General features: G+C 43.6%; 1 protein-coding gene across 3 annotated transcripts in view; it reads right to left on the bottom strand.

Annotated features, from left to right (window-relative positions):
* Positions 1 to 26,708, bottom strand: part of SLC12A7 (solute carrier family 12 member 7) — a 919,795-nt gene that overhangs the window by 440,872 nt on the left and 452,215 nt on the right. For all 3 annotated transcript variants that reach the window (XM_073630658.1, XM_073630657.1, XM_073630659.1), the window contains exons 4-5: positions 17,711 to 17,857; positions 8,715 to 8,769 (exon numbers count right to left, since the gene is read on the bottom strand). In XM_073630658.1, coding sequence (XP_073486759.1) covers positions 8,715 to 8,769; positions 17,711 to 17,857 — 202 coding nt within the window. The remainder of the gene's footprint in view (positions 1 to 8,714; positions 8,770 to 17,710; positions 17,858 to 26,708) is intronic.

The raw sequence follows: 26,708 nt of genomic DNA, 5'->3' as shown, positions 1-26,708 counted from the left end.
TGTTGTCTACAGGGCGCTCGGGTTTGGCACATCACGGATCTGGTGGACAGATTACTGGGAGGGGCTGGGGAAGACCCAGCTGTCATGGTGCACGTTGGCACCAACGACAAAGTCAGAGGCAGATGGAAAGAACGATTTTAGGGACTTAGGAGCTAAATTGAGGAAAAGGACCTTCAAGGTAGTATCCTCAGAAATACTACCGGTACAACGAGCCACACCAGAAAGGCAGGAAGTAAAAAAGTGGCTGAAGAGCTGGTGTAGTAAGGAGTGGTTTGGGTTCCTGGAGGACTGGGCCGACTTCTCAGTCCATAACTATAGAAGGGACGGACTGCACCTAAATGAGGAAGGTGCAGGTCAGCTGGGAATGAAGATGGCCAAAAAAGTTAGAGGAGTTTTTAAACTAGGCGATGGGGGGGGAGGGTCCAGAGATAGTCAGCGCGGAACATATTCCAGAGGGTAGTATTGGGGCATTAGTGGTAGGTTGACCAAAGCACATAAATCCAAGGTAAGTCCTAGTTGCAATCTTGGAACACCCAATAAGAGGATAAGATGCGACCGATCTAAACTACGTGGCATGTTCACCAATGCCAGGAGCCTGGCGGACAAGATGGGTGAACTAGAGATACTGTTGTATGAGGAGGATTTGGATTGTGGGAATTTCAGAGACCTGGTTCAACAGCTCTCATGATTGGCTGGCAAACATTCAAGGGTATACCCTTTATCGCAAGGATAGAGAGGGTAGAAAAGGGGGAGGGGTGTGCCTATATATCAAGAATAATGTACAAGTGAATGTGAGAGATGACATTACTGAGGGAGCTAGGGAGGAGGTGGAATCTTTATGGGTGGAGCTCCAAAGGGATGAAGCTAAGGGGAAAATAATACTGGGAGTATGCTATAGGCCCCCTAACCTGAGGGAGGAAGGGAAGACAGATCTCCTATCACAATTTGGATTAGCAGCAAGGATGGGAAGTATTATCATAATGGGGGATTTTAACTATCCAGACATAGACTGGGCGGAGGGAACCGCGCATTCATCTAAGGCTCGCCAGTTCCTAAATGTCTTGCAGGACAATTTTATGGGTCAGATGGTAGACGCACCAACTAGAAATAAAGCGTTATTGGATCTACTGATTACCAACAATACAGACCTGATCACAGATGTGGAAATACAGGGCAATTTAAGTAACAGCGATCACAGGTCAATTGGCTTCAGTATAAAATCACACAAATAGTAAACATAAGGGGAATACAAAGACACAAATTCAAAAGAGCCAACTTCCCTAAATTACGAGACGTGCTAGAAGGCATAAATTGGAATAAAATCTTAGGAACAAAGGACATGGAGGAGAGATGGGTTTGCTTTAAGAGCATATTAAATAAGGGCATTAGCCAACGCACCCCATTGGGTAATACATTTTAAAATTGCAATCAAAAGTCCTGGATGGCTTAGCTCCAGTGTAAAAATGCATATAAAAGCAAAGGAGAAGGCCTTAAAAAAATACAAGGTTGAGGGATCATCATCAGCATTCAGACTTTATAAAGAATGCAACCAGAAATGTAAGGGTGCAATAAGAACGGCTAAGATAGAACATGAAAGACACATAGTGGAGGAGAGCAAAAAAATTCCTAAGAAATTCTTTAAGTATGTAAACAGTAAAAAAGGGAGGACAGACCAAAGGACATCTGGTTACAAAGGATGGGGAGATGGCGAAGGTATTGCATTTATTCTTCTCCTTAGTCTTCACAAGGAAATCAGGGGGCTTCAGTAACCAAAACTGCAGTGTTTATCCTCATGACACATCACAGGAAGCACCTCCATGGTTAACAGAGGACAGAATTAAAATTAGACTTGAGAAACTTAACATTAATAAATCACCGGGACCAGATGGCTTGCACCCGAGGGTACTTAGGGAACTCAGTCAAGTAACTGCCAGACCATTGTTCCTAATTTTTACTGACAGTCTACTGACTGGAATGGTACCAGCTGATTGGAGAAAAGCCAATGTAGCACCAATATTTAAAAAGGGCCCAAAATACATCCCTGGGAACTACAGACCAGTTAGCCTAACATCAATAGTATGTAAACTCTTGGAGGGGATGATAAGGGACTATATACAAGATTTTAGTAATGAGAACGGTATCGTTAGCAGTAATCAGCATGTATTTATGAAGAATTGTTCTTGCCAAACCAATCTATTAACCTTCTATGAGGAGGTGAGTTGCCACCTAGATAAAGGAAGGCCCGTAGACGTGGTGGATTTTGCAAAAGCATTTGACACAGTTCCCCATAAACGTTTACTATACAAAATAAAGTCAGTTGGCATGAACCATAGGGTGAGTACATGGATTGAAAACTGGCTACAAGGGCGAGTTCAGAGGGTGGTGATAAATGGGGAGTACTTGGAATGGTCAAGGGTGGGTAGTGGGGTCCCCCAGGGTTCTGTGCTGGGACCAATCCTATTTAATTTGTTCATAAACGACCTGGAGGATGGGGTAAACAGTTCAATAAGTGTATTTGCGGATGATACTAAGCTAAGCAGGACAATAACGTCTCCACAGGATGTGGAAACCTTGCAAAAAGATCTGAACAAATGAATGGGGTGGGCAACTACATGGCAAATGAGGTTCAATGTAAAAAAATGTAAAATAATGCATTTGGGTGGCAAAAATTTGAACACAATCTATACACTAGGGGGAGAACCTCTGGTTGAATCTAGGATAGAAAAGGACCTGGGGGTCCTAGTAGATGATAGGCTCAGCAATGGCATGGCGTTAAAAAAGGGAATTAATTCCAGAAATAAAACGATAATTCTCCCACTCAACAAGACTCTGGTCCGGCGGCAGGAGGATGTACAGGAAATGGAGCGAGTACAGAGAAGGGCAACAAAGCTAATAAAAGGCCTGGAGGATATTAGTTATGAGGAAAGGTTGTGAGCACTGAACTTATTCTCTCTGGAGAAGAGATGCTTGAGAGGGGATATGATTTCAAGATACAAATACCATACTGGTGACCCCGCAATAGGGATAAAACTTTTTCACAGAAGGGAGTTTAACAAGACTCGTGGACACTCATTAAAATTAGAAGAAAAGAGGTTTAATCTTAAACTACGTAGAGGGTTCTTTACTGTAAGAGCGGGAAGGATGTGGAATTCCTTTCCACAGGTGATGGTCTCAGCAGGGGGCACTGATAGTTTCAAGAAACTATTAGATAAGCACCTGAACGACCGCAACATACAGGGATATACAATGTAATACTGTACCTATAATCACACACATAGGTTGGACTCGATGGACTTGTGTCTTTTTTCAACCTCCCCTACTATGCAACTATACTAGGAATCATTTAAGTGTGAGAAATATGCAAAAAAATACAAAAAATCAGGAAGGGGTAAATACTTTTTCACAGCACTAAGTATTCACAGCCTTTGCTCAATACTTTGTTGAAGCTCCTTTTGGCACCAATTACAGCCTCAAGTCTTTTTGAGTATGATGTTACAAGCTTGGTACACCTATTATTGGGCAGTTGCTCCCATTCTTCTTTGCAGGACCTCTCAAGCTCCATCAGGTTGGATGGGGAGCATTGGTGCACAGCCATTTTCAAATTTCTCCAGAGATGTTTAAAATCGGGTTCAAGTCTGGGCCCTGGCTGGGCCACTCAAGGACATTCACAGAGTTGTCCCATAGCCACTCCTTTATTATCTTGGATGTGTGCTTAGGGTCGTTGTTCTGTTGGAAGATGAACCTACGCCCCAGAGCGCTCTGGTGCAGGTTTTCCTCAAGGATGTCTCTGTAAATTGCTGCATTCATCTTTCCCTCGATCCTGACTAGTTTCCTAGTTCCTGCCGCAGAAAAACATCCTCACAGCATGATGCTGCTACCACCATGCTTCACTGTAGGGATGGTATTGGCCAGGTGATGAGTGGTGCCTGGTTTTCTCTAGACACGACGCTTGTCATTCAAGCCAAAGAGTTCAATCTGTTTCATCAGACCAGAGAATTTTGTTTCTCATGGTCAGAGTCCTCTTCAGGTGCCTTTTGGCAAACTCCAGGTGGGCTGTCATGTGCCTTTTACTGAGGAGTGTCTTCCATTTGGCCACTCTACCATACAGGCCCCAGGAGGAGTGCTGCAGAAATGTTTTTTCTCTCTCCACAGAAAAACGCTGGAGCTCTGTCAGAGTGACCAACGGGTTCTTGGTCACCTCCCTAAGGTCCTTTTTCCCCGATCACACAGTTTGGCCGGGCAGCCCACTCTAGGAAGAGTCCTGGTGGTTCCAAACTTACTCCAATTACGGATGCCGGAGGCCACTATGCTCATTGGGATCTTCAATGCTGCAGAAATTTTTTTGTACCCTTCCTCAGATCTGTGCCTCGATACAATCCTGTTTTAGAGGTCTACAGACTATTCCTTGGACTTCATAGCTTGGTTTCTGCTCTGACATGCACTGTTAACTGTGGGACCTCATATAGACTGGTGTGTGCCTTTCCAAATCATGTCCAATCAACTGAATTTACCACAGGTGGACTCCAATCAAGCTGCAGACACATCTGAAGGATGATCAGTGGAAACAGGATGTACCCAAGCTCAATTTTGAGTGTCATTGCAAAGGCTGTGGATACTTATGCACATGTGATTTTTTTCATTTTTTTTTTAAATAAATTTGCAAAGATTTCAAGCCAACTTCTTTCACATTGTCATTATGGGGTATGTTTGTAGAATTTTGAGGAAAATAAGGTAATACATTTAATAATAAATTTAATCTATTTTGGAATAAGGCTGTAACAATGTAAAATGTGGAAAAAGTGAAGTGCTGTGAATACTTTCTGGATGCACTGTATCATCAGCACAGCAAGGATTCCTCAAAGGGTCCAAAGCTTTATTTTCCTGGTCACATGGTTAACAAAGCAATGTTTTGTAGCCATGCGGGGCCAAGTGACAAAGTGGAGTGCAAAACAACATTTTTTTTTTTTGTATTTAACAGACAATCCACCAATCAGTGCAGACAAGTGCTGCCCAGCCATGCCCCCTGGCATCATAATGGTGTCATAAGCCCGCCATTATACTCAGTTTAAACTTATGATATAACTGTCAAAAGCACAGTACTGACTGGTAAAGAAATAGCACTTAAACAATCAGGTATTGGAGAAAGGAAGAAAGATATTAGTCACTGTCAAAAAGCTAAATGTAAAAACATGAACCAGTCTGTCACATATCACGTGCAGCGGGCCGTGCAGTCCCTGGATATTGTATATAGGAGGTTGCCTATCAGGATGGAGTTATGTGGTTCAGCCACCAATGTTGTGCATTGCGGAGTACAAGCAATACTCTTGAACAGGCCACAAGCTCATGTCATAGCGACAGACACCACGGCGGCCACCAGATAAGCTCTTGTCTGCACTTAAGGGAGGACAGAGCCCTCTACTGTTGGAAAGAAAATGTGCATGTGTGCTGTGAAAAGGTGTACTAAGCAAAAGAGAAAAAAAGAAAAGGAGGGTGTAGAGGGCAAAAAAAAAAAACATGAAGAAAGAAATCGAGCAAATAGAGAAAAGGTGAGGGAAAAAAGAAAGAAAGAAAGAAAGAAAGAAAGAAAGAAAGAAAGAAAGAAAGAAAGAAAGAAAGAAAGAAAGAAAGAAAGAAAGAAAGAAAGAAAGAAAGAAAGAAAGAAAAAGAAAGAAAGAAGAAGCTGGGAGAAAGAAAAAGATAATTAAAAAAAAGTGATTTTTTTTTTTTAAAGTAATAAAAAGGAAAAATGATAAAAAAAAAAAAAAAATTATAAAAATAAATCAAAATTAAAAATACAAAATAAATGGAACAGAAAAAAAGTGGGAGAAGGCGTACGGAGTAAGAAAAAGAAGAACCAAGAAGAAAGGGGAGGGGGGTGGGGTCAGGGAGAAGAGAAGAGAAGATGAAAAACAATGAAAAGGAAAATGAAGGTAAAAAGATTACAGAAATGAAGGAACGAAGGGTACACACTATGTACAGGGTTCAGTCCTGAATTCGTCAAATACAAATTATCTCTCATCAAGGAAGCAGGTAAAGGATAAATTAGAGTTAAAGTGATTGTAAAAGCTTGTTTTTAATTTAATTTTTAAATAAACATATCATACTTACCTCCACTGTGCAACTCGTTTTGCACAGTGGTCACGAACATCCTCTTCTGTGGTCCCTCGGCGGCTCTCTTGGCTCCTCCCAGCATCAGATAACCCCCCCCCCGAGGAGAGGCGCTCTCCCGGGGGGGGTACCTTGCGGACACGCTCCCGAGTCCAGCATTTGCATCCATAGATGCGAATGCCGGACTTGGCCCCCGCCCCCGCGTCATTGGATTTGATTGACAGCAGCGGGAGCCAATGGCTGCGCTGCTATCAATCTATCCAATCAAGAGCCGGGACCCCGTGGAAAGAGGGACAGCGCGTCCCCGGCGAGGGAAATACGGGGCTCAGGTAAGTAAAACGGGAGGGCTAGGGGGCCGGACACTGCCAGGTTTTTTTCTTCACCTTCATGCATAGGATGCATGAAGGTGAAGAAAACACGACGGTTTACAACTCCTTTAAGGCCCTTGGGTTGTATTGTGTTTATTGTATAAATCCAGTAGGCCTCCCTGCGTAAAAAGAGACAGTCACGTACACCCCCTCTTACCAGACGTGTTCAATTCCATGCCCCTAAGTTCATGTACCTGATTTTTTCTGCAACAAAATGCACAGTCATAGGTTTGGAGAGATCAATAGGAACATCCTTTGCTGTCTTAGCCAAGGCTGTCCTATTGTTGCTTTGGTGTCTCTGAAATCTCTGCTTAAAGGGGCCAATCGTCTTACCAAGATATACCAACGAACATGGGCATTTTAAAAGATATACACAATATTCAGTGTTGCAGTTCACATAATTATGTAACCAGTACGGCATGCCGCCATGTGGATGTTCAAAGATTTCACCGCATATTAAGGAGTTGCAGACATTACAATTGTAACACCTGTAGCAGCCCTATTTTTGTGACAGCCTGGGGACTGATTTGGCATATTTTGGTCTAGGGAAAGTCCCTTCCACGTCTGTAAACCAATGGCGGGTTCTTTAACTCAGTAATCAGGGTATCATCCGGTGTGATTGACAGTTGAACCTGTGTATAAACAGCAGCCTATCCCCAGATTTTTAGGTCCTACAGCTATTCATGGTGGCTCTGGTCAGGGCTTGGTCAAGTACAGAAGTGGGATACCTACATTCCAAAAATGTTTTATACATAATCTCAAGTTGCCGGTTTTATTCTTCCTTGCTGGAGCAGATGCATAGGACTGAAACTGGACAATAGGCAGGCTGTTAAACCACTTGCCAACCGCCTTCCACATATGTACTGCGGCAAGGCGCCTCGGCTGCGCAAAACGACGTACCTGTACGTCGATCTGTGCATGTGGTACTGTGAGCACGTGCGTGCCCGTCGCGGTAGCTCAAACGCGCGTCCAACAGACTCGATGTCCGCCAGCCACCCGCGATCGCGGTGAACAGAGGCAGCACGGGGGATCTGCCTGTGTAAACAAGGCAGATCCCCGTTCTGACAGGGGAGGAGAGAGAGATCAGCTGTTCCTAGTGATCGTGAAAAGCGATCTCTCTCTACCTCCAGTCAGCCCCTCCCCCGACAGTTAGAAACACCTCCCTAAGGAACACTTAACCCCTTGATCACCCCCTAGTGTTAACCCCTTCTCTGCCAGTGCCATTTATACAATGATCACTGCATTTTTAAAGCATTGATCACTGCATTAGTGTCACTGGTCATCAAATAGTGTCACTTGGGGTCAGATTTGTCTGCCACAATGTCACAGTCCCGCTAAAAATCGCTGATCCCTGCCATTACTAGTAAAAACAAAAAAAATATATAAATAAAAAAGTCCCTAAATCTTTCCCCTATTTTGTAGGCGCTATAACTTTTGCGCAAACCAATCTATATATGCTTAGTGCAATTTTTTTTACCAAAAATTTGTAGCAGAATACATATTGGCCTAAACTGGTGAATACATTTTTTTTTTTTTTTTTTTGGGATATGTATTCTAGCAGAAAGTAAAAAATATTGTTTTTTTTCAAAATTGTCAGTTCTGTTTTTGTTTATAGTGCAAAAAATAAAAATCACAGAGGTGATCAAAATACCACCAAAAGAAAGCTCTATTTGTGTGAAAAAAAGGACCTAAATTTTGTTTGGGTACAACGTCGCACGACCGTGCAATTGTCAGTTAAAGCGACGCAGTGCCGTATCGCAAAAAATGGCCTGGTCATTAAGGGGGTAAATCCTTCCAGGGTTGAAGTGGTTAGAGGGTGTTTTGGCGGGGAAAAAAATACTGTATTAAGTTTTCTTCATGCCGTTCCTCCTTTTTTGGGATTTTGCCTACCCCTGCTCTACAGGGACTGAGAACATTGTGTGCAGACAACAGATGGAAGGGTCCACTACAGGGACAGACCACGTTTGCTTCCCTTGATATAACATAGTTGAGCAAAACATTTTGGAAGAGCACGTTGAGGCCAGTCATCGTATAGAACAGCCTTTAATAGGGAGTGGGCTGGAAAAGTTTTAGTAGGCCTGTACAATTGTAGGGACCCTATGCGGGAAACCGTGGGGTAAGCAGACTCAGGTTGCTCTAATTCTGAACAAAAGCATGCAGCGTCAGTAGGAGGAACACTGGTATCCTTAAGCTTGGATTTAATTTCAGGTGAAGGAGATGACCATATTTTTGGCTTACCTGGTACAACTCCATTGGTTGCAATTGCACTCATAGATATAGCAGTTAACATGGTCTAAAATGAAAAAGGAAATGGTTATTAAATACATGATTCAAAGCCATTAAATACAATTTAAGAAAAACTCTTCCTGAATGTCTTTGACCACCAATATATTAAACCTCACTTTTTGAATGAAGGCTGCAACGTAATCTTTCAAGAGTAGCCCGGTCATTGTTTTTTTTTTTTCTTGTTTAAAATTCTAACAATATAGCAACCCAGACTTTTCTGCATTATTCAGTAAATAGGACATCATTCATGGCTTCTCTTCCTATCCATCTTAGTCTTTGGGGCATGCCTATCCACCTTTGGTGTTCCAGCATCTCCAATAGAATTCACAAGAGATTTGGCAGTTTATTTAAAGGCCTGATTTATTTGCAGGCCTCAGAGCAAGATATGCCAATCTGCCAAGTTAGAATCTCCATCAACATTTTACTATGGGGCATTATGATTTGTAGATCGTCCTTTAACAGTGCCATTTAGAGGGGCGTGGCCGCGGCATGGAATGGAGCAGACGTGTGTGAGCTGAGCTCCGTCTAACCCGCTCCACACATCGCTTTTTGTAGCAGCATCCGACACCCAGGCACCAATCTGAAGAGATGCCAACGCGGAGGAAGCAATCCCCACTGCCCCGGAGGACCCCACGACTCCGTTCCAGCTCTTTGGAGGCTTTTTTTGGAGGAAGCAGTCGGTAAGGAGCTGAATCCAAGATGGCGCCGGGTGAGTCCTCACAGGCCGCACACGAGGCATCCCAGATCCTGTCACCGCGCCATCCACCTGCATCCCCTCTCCCTCCATCCTCTCCAGACTCTTGAGGGAGCCCCTTCAGTAGTCCGAGCCGGCAGGATGCAGGGAGGAATCGCAGTCATACCTCATGCAGATCGCTGCATGCCTTTCAGGCAAACCCTGCCGTCTCCCTCTCCTCTAGCTCCAGGATCCCTCATTCCATGGCCCCCGGACACAGAGGCTCGCAGATAGCCCTGGAAGATGGAGACCTCCAGTCCCATATTCTTGCACTCCCCACATGGGCAGACCTGGAGGGTTTTATGGCCCGCATGGAGAAAGCCTTCAGAAAAGATATTGAAGATCTGCAGGCAGATACAGCTCACATTGGGGGCAGAATGAAGGCCTTAGAGGCGACTGTGGAGGACATTAGCCCTTCCCTGCAGGCTCTACAGACACACTGCAGGATGCAAGATCAACGGATCGATTCTTTGCTTGATCAACTTGACGACACGGAGAATAGGAGCAGAAGGGTTAATATCCGTATACGTGGCCTACCTGAGGCCACAGGCCCCAGGGACATAATTCCTTCACTTCAGGGTCTATTCACGCAGATCCTTGGCAAAGAGGTTCCTGGTCACATAGAGATTGATCGTGCGCATCAGGCCCTTAGACCCCCATCTGAGGATCCTGACAAACCCCGGGACATTATTTGCAAATTGCATAAATACACCGTGAAGGAACGTATCATGTACCATGTCAGAGGAACCCGCCATGTGGACTTTGACGGAGCCCAATTGTCCTTATTTCCGGACTTATCCAGACGCACGTTGATGCAGCACAGGGCCCTTAAACCACTCTCTCGGTCACGAAGGGAGGCCAGCAAGTCACTTTGCGGAACAAGTCAGACTTACCTCACTCTTTCCCGCCTCGGCTTACCTGCAGTGGACATTCCTGATTGGCGTACACCCCCTGATGTCCCAGCTCCAGCCCGCCCAGAACCCTGGCGGCAGGCTCGTCGCAGACGTTGCAACAAACCCCGTGATGGTAATGATGTTGCCATTGAGCAAGGTCCCTCTTCTTCCCCAGTTGCACGTTGAGGGCAGGGAACAACATCGGAGGACTTTATCTTCTAACCGCAGGACTGGTGTTTTGTCCGTGTTTCTGTTCTGTTTGTTGTTTATCTAACTTTTTGATGCTGCAAATTTGCACGCACTTCTGATTTTCAGATGTGCTCATATAAAGGAGCGGGTCCCCCGGCTGGGGCTCCTGCCTGATGTCTCCCTACTCACCCCCCATAGGTGAACTCCTGGGAGTTACACTCCTCAGCAGAGGATGTCCACGATACAGGGGTTGCCCGAACATTTCGGGGCTGGCAGGCCGGAAGGCAACCCCTGCGCCGTCGCAGTTAGTGTTACTTACATGCCCACAGGATATTATGTTCTGTTTTCCCCTTTTTCTCCATTCCCTAATTTTTTATTTTTTTTTCTTCCTGTTAAATATTGCCTATAGGTTTTTTGTTACTTCATTACCTGGGTTATACTCATATGTTTCTCTTTTCAGCACCTCAGGTTTGGTGGGTCGTATGCTGTGGGTCTCTCCTCATCCTTCTTACGCCCTCGGGGCGATGTTACTGGTAACCAACTATGCCTGATCTTAAGATCGTATCTAACAATGTTCATGGACTAGGCTCTCCATCCAAACGCAGTAAGTTGTGGTTCGAGACAAAGAGACTGGGTGCACATATCTTACTCTTGCAGGAAACTCATTTCAGAACTGAATCGGTTCCCCGACTCCCCCATATATATATATATCTCAATGGTTCCTCAGCAACTCACTCAGACCTAAATCTGGAGTAGTTGCGGTTGCAATACATAAGTACTGCCCTTTCATCCCCCTAGATCACTACACAGACCCTGACGGCAGATTTGTCTTTTTGAAAGGCACTCTGTTCATACATAAGCTTACACTTGTTGCGCTGTATGCTCCTAACTCCAGGCAATTAGAATTTCTAGATAAGGTCCTGGACACTCTCTCCACTTTCCGAGAGGGGCGTCTGGTTGTGGGAGGGGACTTTAATGTCTGCCCCGACCCGCAGTTGGATACCTCTTCAGGGCGCTCTACACACTCGTTTGCTTTTCTTAAACGCTTCCGTAAAACCTTACATGCTAACCATCTGGTCGACTGCTGGAGAGTGACTCAGCCCACTGTAAAAGATTTTAGCTACTACTCTGCCACGCATAAAGTATATGCGGATAGACCTCCTATTGGTGGACCAATGCTTTTTGGAGTCACTCTCTGGCTCGTCGATCGGATCATTGACGATCTCCAACCATGCACCCATTTCCGTCTCCCTAGCCCCTCTATCTCCAGAGGTTCGTCACTGGACATGGCGAATAAATGAAAACCTACTGGATGATGCAGTGGCTCAAAAGCAGATATCAGATACTATCTCTCAGTATTTTAAAGAGAATATGACGGGAGAGACGGGGGTGGCATATGTATGGGAAGGACATAAGGCCGTTATACGGGGCAAATTTATTTCCCAGGGGTCTAGACTCAAAAAGGCACGCTGTGGGGTACTTCAATCCCTGTTGACCCAACTACGCACGGCAGAGCTCAAACACAAGCGTCAAATGACACCACTCCTCTATGAGGAGCTGATGGCCCTCAGAGAAAAGCTTTCCGACATGTTAGAAAAACGAACCCGGGATAGACTGCGTTATGTTTCTCATAAACTCTACGAGTTTGGAAATAAATGTGGTAAATTACTAGCTAGGGCCCTCAAAAGACAACGCACATCCGGCCACGTCCATAGGCTCCAAACGACCTTGGGCTCCCAAATTGTACTATCTTCCAAAATCGCAGACGCCTTTCGAGACTATTATGTCCAACTTTATCAACTCCCTGCCACACTCGCCGGTCACACACCCTCGCGGAAGGTGGAGTGTATTACACAATATCTAGAGGAAGCACTAACTCCACAACTATCGAAGCAAATTAGTGATCAACTTGACAGGCCTATGGCTGTAACAGAGATTGAAGCTATCATTAAGGATCTTCCGCAAGGAAAAAGTCCTGGTCCAGATGGGCTAACCAATGCCTATTATCGCAAATTTTCTCACCTTTTACCTGCCCGCATGTGCACATATTTTAATGCCTTGGCGTCGGGCACCACCCTTCCAAGGGAGGCGTTGATGGCACACATTACTGTCCTTCCAAAAGAGGGTAAAGATCCCTCCACTCCTAGCAGCTATAGGCCGATCTCGATGTTGAACACTGATATTAAGATCTTCGCGAAAGTGCTGGCCAATCGCCTTAAACCCGTCCTCCCGACGGTAATTCACACAGACCAAACGGGCTTTATAACAGGCAGGGAGGCCAGGGATAACTCCAATCGAGCTATACAACTGATCCATTGGGCGAACCTGCAGCGGCCCAGTGCACCCTGTCTCCTTTTATCTACAGACGCTGAAAAAGCTTTCGACAGGGTGGACTGGGCCTACCTCCAGGCGGTGCTATCTAGATTGGGTTTGGGAAGTAATATGCTCCGTTGGATAGGCTCCTTATACAGCTCCCCTGAAGCACGGGTTAAAGTTAACGGGGCGCTCTCTAACCCTTTTCCTATCCGAAATGTTACACGGCAAGGGGGCCCTTTGTCCCCCGATATTTGCCCTCACTGTGGAACCGCTACTAAACATGATACGGGCTAACCCTAGCATTAAGGGGCTCACGGTAGGGACAACGGAACATAAATTATCGGCTTACGCCGATGACGTTTTATTTTATGTTACACACCCACTGATCTTCCTCCCTAACATTATGTCGGAGCTACGGAGATTTTGTTCTCTCTCAAACTTTAAAATTAATTACAGTAAATCGGAGATTCTCCCCCTCAATATCCCTTCTGTGATGCGCTCACAACTACAAGCCTCATTTTCCTTCAAGTGGTGCTGTTCCTCCTTAAAATATTTAGGCATTCACCTCCCAGCTACCATTGCACAACTATATACGTGTAACTTTGCCCCCTTACTCATGACTATTAAGTCTGATCTAACAAGATGGGACCGTACTACCTTCTCGTGGATGGGACGAGTCAGTATCCTGAAAATGAATGTACTGCCAATTCTTTTCTACCTCCAGATGATACCTATTGCGTTACCCAGATCTCTCTTCTCAGCCTTCAACAGCCTTTTTGTAAAATTTATATGGCAGGGTCATGTACCCCGTTTGGCCCTCCGTACGCTGCAACGCCCTAAAAGTGTGGGGGGGTTGGGAGTCCCTTCAATACGTAGGTATTATGAGGCGGTGGCCCTACAGAGGATTCTCGATTGGCAACACCATACCACCACCAAATCTTTGGTTCCTCTTGAGAAGTTTCTGGCTGGGCGCAATTTGTCTCATGCTCCGTGGCTCCCTTGAGAAAGCCGAGGCCTTTCGAGCTTCGTGTCACCGGTCTCTGTCCATGTGCTGAAATTATGTGATGCACTTAATATACGGGAGCGCTTATCACAGCCGATATCCCCGCTTGCACCATTTGGGGACTTTCCCTGGTTCACTCCAGGGGAACACCTCTCTTATCTTCGCACCTGGACAGGAGACGGGGAAGTTTGCTGTGGAAGGTTTGTACATGAACAGGGTTTAGTTTCTCTGGATTGGTTTCACTCCCAGTTTGGTAGCTTCCCTATGGATGGATGACGCTATAGACAATTGCAACACTTTATTAAGAGTTTGCCTCATCCTGTCCGACCTCCCTCCTCCCTAACCCCATTTGAAAAACTATGCAAATCTGAGGGCCCCATGCCCCACTCTATTTCTTTGCTCTACGAGATGTTGCAGTCTACGGAGTCCCAGAGCAAACCAACATATATACGAGAATGGGAGAGAGACCTGCGGCATACATTCACTGAAGCCCAGTTGAGCCACCTCTACCAGCTTACTCATAAGAGCTCAGTGGACACTAAAATGCAAGAAAATAGTTTTAAGCTGCTGACCCGCTGGTATAGCGTCCCAACGACATTGGCCAGGATTTATCCGACAGCCTCTGCCGCATGCTGGAGGGGCTGCGGGCTTCGGGGCACCTTTCTGTATATTTAGTGGGAGTGCCCAAGGCTCCGGCCCTTTTGGCAGGATATTAAGGCTCAGATAAAAGTTATCCTAGATGTTGATTTACAAGACTCCCCGCTGGAGTTCTTACTGCATGTGCCATCCACTCCTCTAAGCCATTACCGCAAATCAATTCTCCCACACCTCTTAAATGCAGCTCGACGTCTAATTGCTGTACATTGGAAGTCGACCCACATTCCAGGGCGAAATGAATGGGTGCGATTACTAAATTCAATTATGGCAGCGGAGGAGTGGATGGCAAAGTGCAGAGACAGGTATGACAAATTCTACGCTACATGGGCAACTTGGATACACTTTAAGTCTAATGCGGCATTGCCACCACCTTCTGCTACTTTTGGACGGGTACCTTAAAAATGTTTGAAAATGTTGGATTTACTCAATTTTTGGAGGTTGAGAACCATACCCTGTACATCCCCAGGCTTTCCATATTAATGTTTGATTTACACTTAACACTGTTGTGCTGTATGACCGTCAAACTTGTTCTTGGTTTTTGAGTACACCCACCCCCCCCCCTCCTATTTTATCCCTTTCCCTATCTTCTCATTTTGGGGTCAATTACATGCAGTCACTAGGGTGCTCTACTCTAGACCTGAAAATATGACTCTGTTTTGATGTATTGGTTATTCAACTCACGAAATCCACACCTTCATGGATGTAGGACATCAGTTGATGAAGTCATATGAGGCCTACTACCTACCTACATCAAAGGTTTCTATGTACATATGTTTTAAAACCCTCCCCCTTTTTCCCATCTGTACCCCTTAAGCACTTATTGTCTTGTCTTCCTTTTGTTGTATTACGGTATATCCCTTGTGTTTTTTCCTTTTTGTATCCTCCTTTTTATTGTCTGTTATTTTTGAAAATACAAAATAAAATAAAGATTATATTAAAAAAAAAAAAAAAAAACAGTGCCATTTAACCTCTTCGCACCTAAAAGGTAAAACTAATGTTAAAGCCCAAGAACAAATTTGCAACCTTGGCATGTGTTTGTAAAACCGTGGTGGATTATACCTTGTTTCTTTTCAGGACAAAATGGCAAGGAATATCTCTTGATATTTTTTTTTTATTATCAAAGGAAAACTGGGCCAAAATAGTAAAAAAAAATAAAAAAAAAAAAAAATAATAATAATAATAATAATAATAATAATAATATATATATGGGAATATATGCACAAAGACAGGATATGCATAAATGGGAAAAGGAAGGCAAAAAATTAAGAGAAGCGCACGGCAAATCCTAATGCAGCATTATTTTATTTGATTAAAATACACATTTTTGACAGTATAAGGTGCACTTACATAGTGTTAGTGAGGGTAGGTACTTTCCTGATCCAGCATCACATAAGAGCTGCCGTGGTGTCCCTGTAGAATAGATGAAGGAGGCTTAGCGTTGCCTTTGAAACGCGTTCTGATTGGTCAGCCACAGTGGTAGGCAGCTTCCCACTCTGACAGCTCCGTAACACTCCTACACAGAGTTATACAGCTGGCGTCATCCCCAGGTCCTTCGAGGCTTCAGCTTCCCGCTGACACACGGCACTTGTAGACTCTTCAACAGGGACATCACGGCGGCTCTCCTGTGATGCTGGATCTGGAAAATACCTACCCTCATTAGCACTATGTAAGTGCACCTTATACTGTCAACAATTTGTATTTTAATGGAATAAAATAATGCTGCACTAGGATTTGCCTGGCGCTTCTCTTCCTTTTCCCATAGTGATCAGGTCCCCCATCCCACGCCTGAAGCAGCCTCTCTCCCTTTTCAGTATTTGTTTCAGAGTCGACAGGGGCACACCCCCTAGAACTCTATGTTTAACTAACTTATTTCAGGACTCTGATCGATTTTTAAATTTTTTTGTTTTTTTAATAACATTTTTATCTCTACAATATATTTTTATTGTTGCTATTGATGAACCAGCATACTTATGCATGTCCTCCCACTATTTTTCAAAATCAGGTGTTTCAGCTCTAAACGTTACACCAGTGCTTTAGGTGTGTGTTTTTTTGTGTTTTATGTATTCATATTGGCAGCCCCGTGGAATAAGCCTAGTCCAGTGAGGCTGCGTACTGTCAGCAAGAAGGGGTTAAGCTGGCCATACACTGTACAACATTTAGTCGGTTCTTGATAGGGATGAAATTTGCTTAGTAGAAGGCCCTCTGGAGCTGTCAAAATACAATAGCCACAGTTAGAGCTTTATCCACCCTCACTGTAAAGAATGGATGGCTGATCATACGCAATATATACTGTGTATGGACAGTTTTAGTTATGGTTTGGTCATTTGGTTAGGTTTACATTATTTTAAACATACAATGCTTTTTTTGCCCCCTATTTTCTTGATCATTTTCATTACAAATAAGACCTCATTCACACGAGGCGGACTCCGCTTCCACGGAGCCCGCCTCGGTCCGCCGGCTCAGCGGGAGATCTCTGCATTGATCTCCGCTGAGCCGGCGGATGACAGGTCCCTCTCTTCTCACTGAGCGGGGAGGGGCTTGTGAGGCGCCACTGCTGCCTATGGAGGGATCGGATGAAAACGGACAGCATGTCCATTTTCATCAGATCTCACCCGATCCGATAGCGACGGATCTGGACGTAGGGCCATCCGTCTGCTTTCAGCGGATCGGACCGGGTCGGATGTCAGCAGACATGTCTCCGCTGACATCCGTCGCTCCATAGGCTAACATGGAGCGCCCGTTCAGGTCCGCCGTCAAAACTGACAGGCGGACCTGAATGGTCGGATCGTGTGAAAGGGGCCTAAGACATGAATAAGTCAAGGAAATCAATCAAGCAAACATCTGTTGCCTGGCAATATCCAAAACATGCACATTTGGCTCAATCTATAGGTTTATGAATGTTTGTAAATAGAGATAAGAGAGGAGAAGGAACAGGTGGATGCTTTTGCTGTTACTTATCACAAGGGAAACCATAGCAAGAAAACAAGAGCTTCAAACCTGCCCATTTAATTAGTCCCTAAAGAAGTCCCTTTTAGGCATCTGCTACTATAAACATCAGAAATGGCCAACTTCTTTTAACGAAGTCCACATTTTCTCAAAAACAAATAACTAAACAATCTATGCCCTGAAAAGGGAAACAAATAGTTTAAATACTTACACATGAACAGCACATCAGAACAATGCAAAAAGATTCAAGTACTCCGGCATTTCCTACAATCCACGTTAGTCGTAGAAAAAGTATTACGCCAAGTATGTTCTGTAAACATGGCAAGTATACTCCAATAAAGGTTCCCATTCGTGTCTCCTAAAAGAATATTCACATTCACATTAATACTTCATATAAAAAAATATGCAATACATATCAAGAGTTATACGTTATGTTTAATTTGATATGCGTCTACGAAGCATCCATTACCTTGCTTATGCATACACGCCAACGTAGAGAGGTAGTCAAGCAACATTTCTTTTGAGTTACATTCAAATAGAAAAAAAAAAAAAAAACACCCTAATTGGTTACATGAGCATGCAATCCACAGAGGCTGGTGTCAGTGGTGCTTAAATGATTGGCTTGTCTTCCTTTTGATATGCGATTCTTAGTGTACAAACTTACCTACAGGTAAGCTTTATTATAGGTACAGTAAATATCTCTTAAACCTGCATGGTTTAGGAGATTTTTTTACACTGACGTCACCAGTGTACGTGCTCTGAGGGGATGACAAACCCTTGTTGTCCCTTCAGAGTTCAATGCCGCGGTCCGTGAGGTCATCGCGGCGCAGCCAATCAGAGGAAGACCGGGTGAAGATGGAAGTGCCTGTCAGAGGTGACAGCGCTGCACTGGAATAAGGGGCGTATCATTTTATTTTGATGAGACTTGTGGCAGTGCCCGTGTGTTCTTGGGGTCCGTGAACCGCGAGTCACGTCGGAGTCAGGCAGGGGGGGAGGCGCAGGGACTGCTTTGAGGTCACGCAAGTATGGGTGGTACTCGTTGGGGTCATGGGGTGCGGCTTTGCAGTCCTGGGTCGCATGAAAAGTAGCCTTAGCCTATGATTTTTTTGCGTGATTTTGGAGCTCTGGAGCAGTGCCTGTGTGTTCTTGGGGTCTGGGGACCTCGGGTCGCATCGGGGTGGGACCGGAGAAGTGCATGGACTGCTTTGGGGTTGCGCAGGTGTGGACGGTGCTTGTTGGGGGTCGTGGGGTGTGACTTGTCGTGCGGCTTTGCAGTCCCGGGTCGCGTGACAGGTTGCACTGGTGTATATGTAGCCTTGGAGAGTGCTCCTGATCTCGGCTCGTTTCCTGTATCGAAGACAGATGCAGATCGATTTGTGGCTTTTTTTTGGGTGTGTTCTTTTTTGGATGTTTTTTTTGTTGTTCTGTCTCTCGCTGTTGAAGTGGGCCTACCGTTGGCATTGTGGACTGATCGTTTCTTTGTCGGTGGGCATGCAGGGTCAGCAGGGGATACTTTTTTCCCCCTCACTATAATATATATATATATATATATATATATATATACACATACATATACATACACACACACACATATATATGTATGTATGTATGTATGTATGTATGTATGTATGTATATATATATATATATATATATATATATATATATATATATATATATATATATATATATATATATATATATATATATATATATATATATATATATATATATATATATATATCATTTAAGTTCATTTTTTTTCCTCATTAATGTACACACAGCCCCCCATATTGACAGAAAAACACAGAATTGTTGAAATTTTTGCAGATTTATTAAAAAAGAAAAACTGAAATATCACATGGTCCTAAGTATTTAGACACTTTGCTGTGACACTCATATTTAACTCAGGTGCTGTTCATTTCTTCTGATCATCCTTGAGCTGATTCTACACCTTCATTTGAGTCCAGCTGTGTTTGACTATACTGATTGGACTTGATTAGAAAAGCCACACACCTGTCTATATAAGACCTTACAGCTCACAGTGCATGTCAGAGCAAATGAGAATCTGGCCAAAGTTACAAAAAAATTCTGCTGCACTTAAGGTTCCTAAGAGCACAGTGGCCTCCATAATCCTTAAATGAAGACGTTTGGGATGACCAGAACCCTTCCTAGAGCTGGCCATCCGGCCAAACTGAGCTATCGGTAGAGAAGCCTTGGTGAGAGAGGTAAAGAAGAACCCAAAGATCACTGTGGCTGAGCTCCAGAGATGCAGTCGGAAGATGGGAGAAAGTTGTAGAGGGTCAACCATCACTGCAACCCTCCACCAGTCAGGACTTTATGGCAGAGTGGCCCGACAGAAGCCTCTCCTCAGTGCAAGACACATGAAAGCCCGCATTGAGTTTGCTATAAAACACCTGAAGGACTCAAAGATGGTGAGAAATAAGATTCTTTGGTCTGATGAGACCAAGATAGAACTTTTTAATTCTAAGCGGTATGTGTGGAGAAAACAAGGCACTGTTCATCACCTGTCCAATACAGTCCAAACAGTGAAGCATGGTGGTGGCAGCATCATACTGTAGGGGTGTTTTTCTGCTGCAGGGACAGGACGACTGGTTGCAATCGAGGGAAAGATGAATGCGGCCAAGTACAGGGATATCCTGGACGAAAACCTTCTCCAGAGTGCTCAGGACCTCAGACTGGGCCGAAGGTTTACCTTCCAACAAGACAATGACCCTAAGCACACAGCTAAAATAACGAAGGAGTGGCTTCACAACAACTCCGTGACTGTTCTTGAATGGTCCAGCCAGAGCCCTGACTTAAACCCAATTGAACATCTCTGGAGAGACCTACAAATGGCTGTCCACCAACGTTTACCATCCAACCTGACAGAACTGGAGAGGATCTGCAAGGAGGAATGGCAGAGGATCCCCAAATCCAGGTGTGAAAAACTTGTTGCATCTGTCCCAAAAAGACTCAAGGCTGTATTCGATCAAAAGGGTGCTTCTACTAAATACTGAGCAAAGGGTCTGAATACTTAGGACCATGTGATATTTCAGTTTTTCTTTTTTAATAAATCTGCAAAAATGTCAACAATTCTGTGTTTTTCTGTCATAATGGGGTGCTGTGTGTATATTAATGAGGAAAAAAATGAACTTAAATGATTTTAGCAAATGGCTGCAATATAACAAAGAGTGAAAAAATTTAAGGGGGTCTGAATACTTTCCGTCCTCACTGTTTCTGTGTGTGTGTGTATATATATATATATATATATATATATATATATATATATATATATATATATATATATATATATATATATATATATATATATATATATATATATATATATATATATGAAATTTTTGTCTAGTTATTCGTCCAACAATTATGTGCGAATGGGTCAAAATTAGGCTACTTCCTCCACAGTTCCAATGTTTTTCTCCTTATTAACCTCCCTGGCGGTTTTCTCGCGTGTGGCTCTGGGTTTAATTTCAGTACCATTAGCGGTAACCCCAAGCCACACTCAGGATTGCATTGCAGGATCCTGGTGTATACTTACCTTGTCCCCAGGATCCTGCGATGTCCCCCCGCTGTGTCCGCGGGCTCGGTCCTCCGCCCGAAGCCTCTATGTGCCAGGCTCCGTTCCCTGCGAGCGTCGTGACGCACAGGGCGGAGCCTGGTGGCAAATTAAAAAAATGTAAAAATCATAACACAAATCATAACACATACAGTGCACTGTAATCTTATAGATTACATTACTGTATGAAAATATTTCACATCCCTTTTGTCCGTAGTGTTTTGTCCAGTGCCCTGCATGCAGTTTTATATTATAAATACTATTCTTTCTGCCTGGAAGATTGTCCATAACAACCAAAAGGTGTCCCTTTACTTCAAAAGTGGTTTTAGATAAGCTGGAAAACAGCGATAGTAAATTAGAACACTTGCAGAATTGAGTGATAGTGAACCGTGGGGAGATTAATTTAGATTATTATTATTTATATTTAATTTATTATAATTTATGATTTTGTGTTTCACACTTTATCATATCTGGGGTATCTACTAGACTCTTGTTTGGACAGATTTAAGTGTGTTATTGCTAATAATTACAGCCCTACAATATAAAACGCCAAATTTCTATGCAAAATAATTGTACCTCTTTGAGAAAAATCTGACATAATCATACCGCCAGGGAGGTTAAAGAGGAAATTCATTCTTTAAATCAACATCGACTATTTGTAATCCTTATGCTGCTAGCATTAGTAAATATATTTAAAAGTTTTAAACTTTTTTTTTACATCTTTCAGTTACTTTCTGGTTTCCAGGCCCAGGCAAATGAGGTCATACATCCTAGGAGTCTTCAGGAGAGGAGGAGGGGTTTTCTCAGCTGAACACCTCCTCCTGCCTACATACCTCAGCTAAGATCAGATGGATTCCAAGAAGTAAATGCTACATGAATCATCTGCCCTTATTCAAGGTGGCAATGGCCAGAAATGCTGGGGGTTGTTTGAGTGACTTCTTAGCAAAATAAAACATGGATGGATGAGTTTTCTTTGAATATTAAAATTGAATGATTGGATGTACTTGTGTCTTTTTTTCAACCAGATTAACTATGCAACTATGAAATCAGTGGGCACATATGCAAGATAAAAAGTGGGCCCTAATCAGTGATTAAAAAAAAAAAAAAAAAAAAAAAAAAACAACACACACACATACGCAGCAAAATGTGGGCGTGGCTTACATTGCTCTTAAATATTGGGCATGGATTAAATGGGGTGTGGTTTAACAGAGTCTGAGATGACTTACATAGTGCAGAATGTGGTAATGTTAAATAGGAAATGTACAGTGTAGAGTTACATAGTTACATGTAGTCAGGTTGAAAAAAGACAAGTCCATCCAGTTCAACCTTAAAAACAATACATAAAATGAAAAATATTGTACAATCCAATATACCCAATTTTATACCCTCAGTTGATCCAGAGGAAGGCAAAAAACCCCAGCAGAGCATGCTCCAATTTGCTACAGCAGGGGAAAAAAAATTCCTTTCTGATCCCCCAAGAGGCAATGGATTTTCCCTGGATCAACTTTACCTATAAATGTTAGTACCCAGTTATATTATGTACATTTAGGAAAGTATCCAGGCCTTTCTTAAAGTGGAGGGCCACCCTAAAAAAAAAAAAAAAAAATTGCATGAAAAATCCTAAAAAAAAAAAAAAAATTTGCAAAAAAAAAAAAAAAATTTTAACTTAAAACCTAAACCCTTGTTGCTAGGCAGTCTTCCTAATCTGCCTCCTCCTATTCCGCGGCGTGTTCTACTCCTCGGTGAGCAGCCCTGTTGTCTTCTGGGAACTGTGTGTGTTCCCAGAACACCACGGGGCCATTCACAGAACGCCACGCCGCTAGCGCGTGCGCAGTAGGAAACTGGCAGTGAAGCCGCAAGGCTTCACTGCCTGTTTCCCTTACTTAGGATGGCGGTGCCAGGACCCGAGAGCCAAGGGACGGGGCGGCCTCGGGCAGCCGACATCGCGGGCACCCAGGACAGGTAAGTACTTATTTAAAGTCAGCAGCTACAGTGTTTGTAGCTGCTGACTTTTACATTTTTTTTCAGGGACGGAATCCCGCTTTAAAGCAATCTACTGAGCTGTCCAGAACCACCTCTGGCAGGAGTCTTTTCCACATTTTCACAGCTCTAAGACCCCTTTCACACTGTGGCGGTTTGCAGGCGTTATTGTGCTAAAAATAGCGCCTGCAAACCGCCCCTAAACAGCCTCCGCTGTTTGTTCAGTGTGAAAGCCCGAGGGCTTTCACACTGAAGCGGTGCGCTGGCAGGAGAAGAAAAAATCTCCTGTCAGCCGCATCTTTGGAGCGGTGAAGGAGCGGTGTATTCACCGCTCCTTCACCGCTCCTGCCCATTGAAATCAATGGGACAGCGCGGCTATACCACGGTAATACCGCGGCTAGGGGTTAAAACCGCACCGCTAGCGGCCGAATACCGCGGTAAAACAGCGCTAAATATAGCGCTGTTTTACCGCCGACGCCCCCTACCGCCCCAGTGTGAAAGGGGCCTTACTGTGACGAAACCTTTGCGTATTTGGAGATTAAATCTCTTTTCCTCTGTACAGAGTGTATGGAGGTGGGTAGTATGTGCAGGAGTGGTTATGTGGAATGTATGGCAGTGGGTAGTATGTGCAGGAGAGGAGTGCAGAGTGTATGGTGGTGGGTAGTATGTGCAGGAGAGGAGTGCAGAGTGTATGGCGGTGGGTAGAATGTGCAGCAGAGGAGTGCAGAGTGTATGGAGGTGGGTAGAATGTGCAGGTGAGAAGTGCAAAGTGTAAAGCAGTGGGTAGTATGTGCAGGATGGCATCAGCAGCGCAGTGGACAGTGTCAGTAGTTTATTTATTTTACAACTTAATTTATTAGAAATTTTTTTTTTCACTTTTTCTAACTGCTTTTTCGGGGCCAGTGGATGGTGTCAGTAGGGCAGTGGATGGTGTCAGTAAAGCAATGGACATTGTCAGAATTTTTAAATTTTTTTTACAATTTTATTTGTTTTAATCATTAATGCAATAATTGCAAATTATTTTTGTATTATTTTTTTTCACAGTGATTTGGGTGGGGGGGGGGGGGGGGTTTAGTGAACAGTGTCTGTAGTTTTTTTGTTTTTATTATTTTAATCTATTATTATCTTTTACTATTTAGTTTTTTTTTTATAGTCATTTCCAAATAATTTTTATAACAGCTTACCTATAAAATCCTTTTCTTTGAAGTACATCACGGGACACAGAGGTCCCTCCCTTCTTGGCATACACGTGTATTGCTTGCTACAAAACTGAGGTACTCCCAGCTGTGGGAGGGGTTATATAGGGAGTGCACTTTTTGTCTTATGGCGTGCCAGTGTCCATCACCTGAAGGTGGCCACATAGTAACTACTATGGCTCTGTGTCATAGTGGTTACTATGTGTAATCTTTTTCACAGTGCTTCTGGGAACAGGGTTGGGGTGTATGGGGCAGTGGACGGTGTCAGGAGGGCAGTGGATGGTGTCAGTAGTTTATGTGTATGTATTTATTTTTTTACAATTTCATTCTTTTCACAATGCATTTTTTTTTGGGGGGGGTTGGGGCAGTGATAAGTATTGGTACGGCGTGGGGGTGGTGCCAGTTTATTTCATTAAAAAAATGAAATTGTAAAAAAATATTATATCGATTTTATTATATCGATTGTATTTTTTGAATTAGCTCTGGTGGGGGGCTTTGGTGAGATGAATGAAGAGGAGAGAGGAGTCTGTCCATTCATAAACTGAAGCAGAGTAAACACAGTTTACTATGCTCAGTTATGAGAGGGCACTAGAGCGATTGGTATCGATCGCTCACTGGGGTTGATTTACTAAAGGCAAATCCACTTTGTACTACAAGTGGACTTGGAAGTGCAGTCTCTTTAGATCTGAGGGGAGGATCTGGAAATGAGGGGAAGCTCTGCTGATTTTATCATCCAATCATGTACAAGCAAAAATGCTGTTTTCTTTTTCCCTTGCATGTCCCCATCAGATCTACATCGACTGTACTTCCAAGTTCACTTGCAGTGCAAAGTGGATTTTTAAATAATCCCCCCCCCCCCAATTCAGAAAATAGGATTTTTAGAACAGCTTACCTGTAAAATTCTTTTTTTTGAAGTACATCACAGACACAGAGCCATAGTAGTTACTATGTGGCTACCTTCAGGTGATTGACACTGGCATGCCCCAAGACAAAAAGTGCACTCCCTATATAACCCCTCCCACTGCTGGGAGTACCTCAGTTTTGTAGCAAGCAATACATGTGTATGCCAAGAAGGGAGGGACCTCTGCGTCCCGTGATGTACTTCAAAGAAAAGGATTTTACAGGTAAGCTATTATAAAATCCTATTTTCTTATTGTACATCACGGGACAAAGAGCCATAGTAGTTACTATGTGGGATGTCCCATAGCAATGCCAACTGAAGGGAGGGAGACACAAAAGTAGGACACTAAGAGACTAGAGGACTTCTACTGCAGCCTGCAGTACACTGCGCCCAAAGTCGATATCCTCATGACCTTTTACATCTACTTGATAGAATCTGGTAAATGTATGGACTGAAGACCAAGTTGCGGCCTTGCAGATCTGAGCCATGAAGGCTTGGTGATGCACTGCCCAAGAAGCACTAACAGCACTGGTGGAGTGCGCTTTAATATGAAAAGGAGGAATTTTGCTTTTTAAACCATAAGCTTGAACAATCACTTGACTAATCCATTTGGAAATAGTAGATTTTGACGCTGCCTGTCCTCTTTTAGGACCGTCTGGCAACACAAACAAAACATCTGTTTTACGAATCTGAGAGGTCACTTTCAAATAGACCTTGACCGCTCTCACTACACCAAAACAATGTAGTAACTTTTCTTCCACACAACGAGGTTCTGGAAAAAAAAAAAATGAAGGCAGAACAATATCCTGGTTTAAATGAAAACCTGACACTACCTTCGGTAGAAAATTAGGATGAGGCTGCAATACAACCTTATACTTATGAATAATCAAATATGGCTCTTTACAAGAAAGAGCAGCCAACTCTGATACTCTTCTTGCAGAAGATATAGCAACCAAGAAAATTATTTTCCTCGTCAAGAGGACCAAGGGAATATCTCGAATTGGCTCAAAAGGCTGTTTTTGTAAAGCCGACAGGATTAAATTTAAGTCCCAAGGGTTCAGGGGTGACCTAACTGAGGGATTAATACGCATTACCCCCTGAATAAAGTTACGAACCAGAGAGTGTGAAGCAAGTGGTCGTTGAAACAATACCAATACCAAAACAATAACGATACCAATAAGGCTGATACCTGTAGGAATTCTAGGATCCTACCTATGACATTTTCTGGGGTGCCAGCCCCTGGATTCACACCAGGAGACATATGGCTTCCAGACTCTATAGTATATGACTCTGGAGGCCGGCTTCCTGGCATTAACCAAAGTAGAAACTACTGAAGCTGACAGCCCATGGTCCTTTAGAATGTGGGTCTCAATAGCCAAACTGTTAAATTTAGCGTTTGTAAGGTAGGATGGAATACTGGACCTTGCAAGAGAAGGTCTGGCCACAGTGGTAGGGTCCAATGGTCCCCTACTGCCATCTTTATGATCTCGGCAAACCAAGATCTCCTGGGCCACGCTGGGGCCACCAGAATCACCTCCTTCCCTTCTTGCTTGA

Source organism: Aquarana catesbeiana, linkage group LG05 (assembly GCF_042186555.1).
Source record: "Aquarana catesbeiana isolate 2022-GZ linkage group LG05, ASM4218655v1, whole genome shotgun sequence".
NCBI classification, from domain to species: Eukaryota; Metazoa; Chordata; class Amphibia; order Anura; family Ranidae; genus Aquarana; species Aquarana catesbeiana.
Note: the sequence above shows the minus strand (reverse complement) of the source record. Positions and strands in the feature narration are given on the sequence as shown.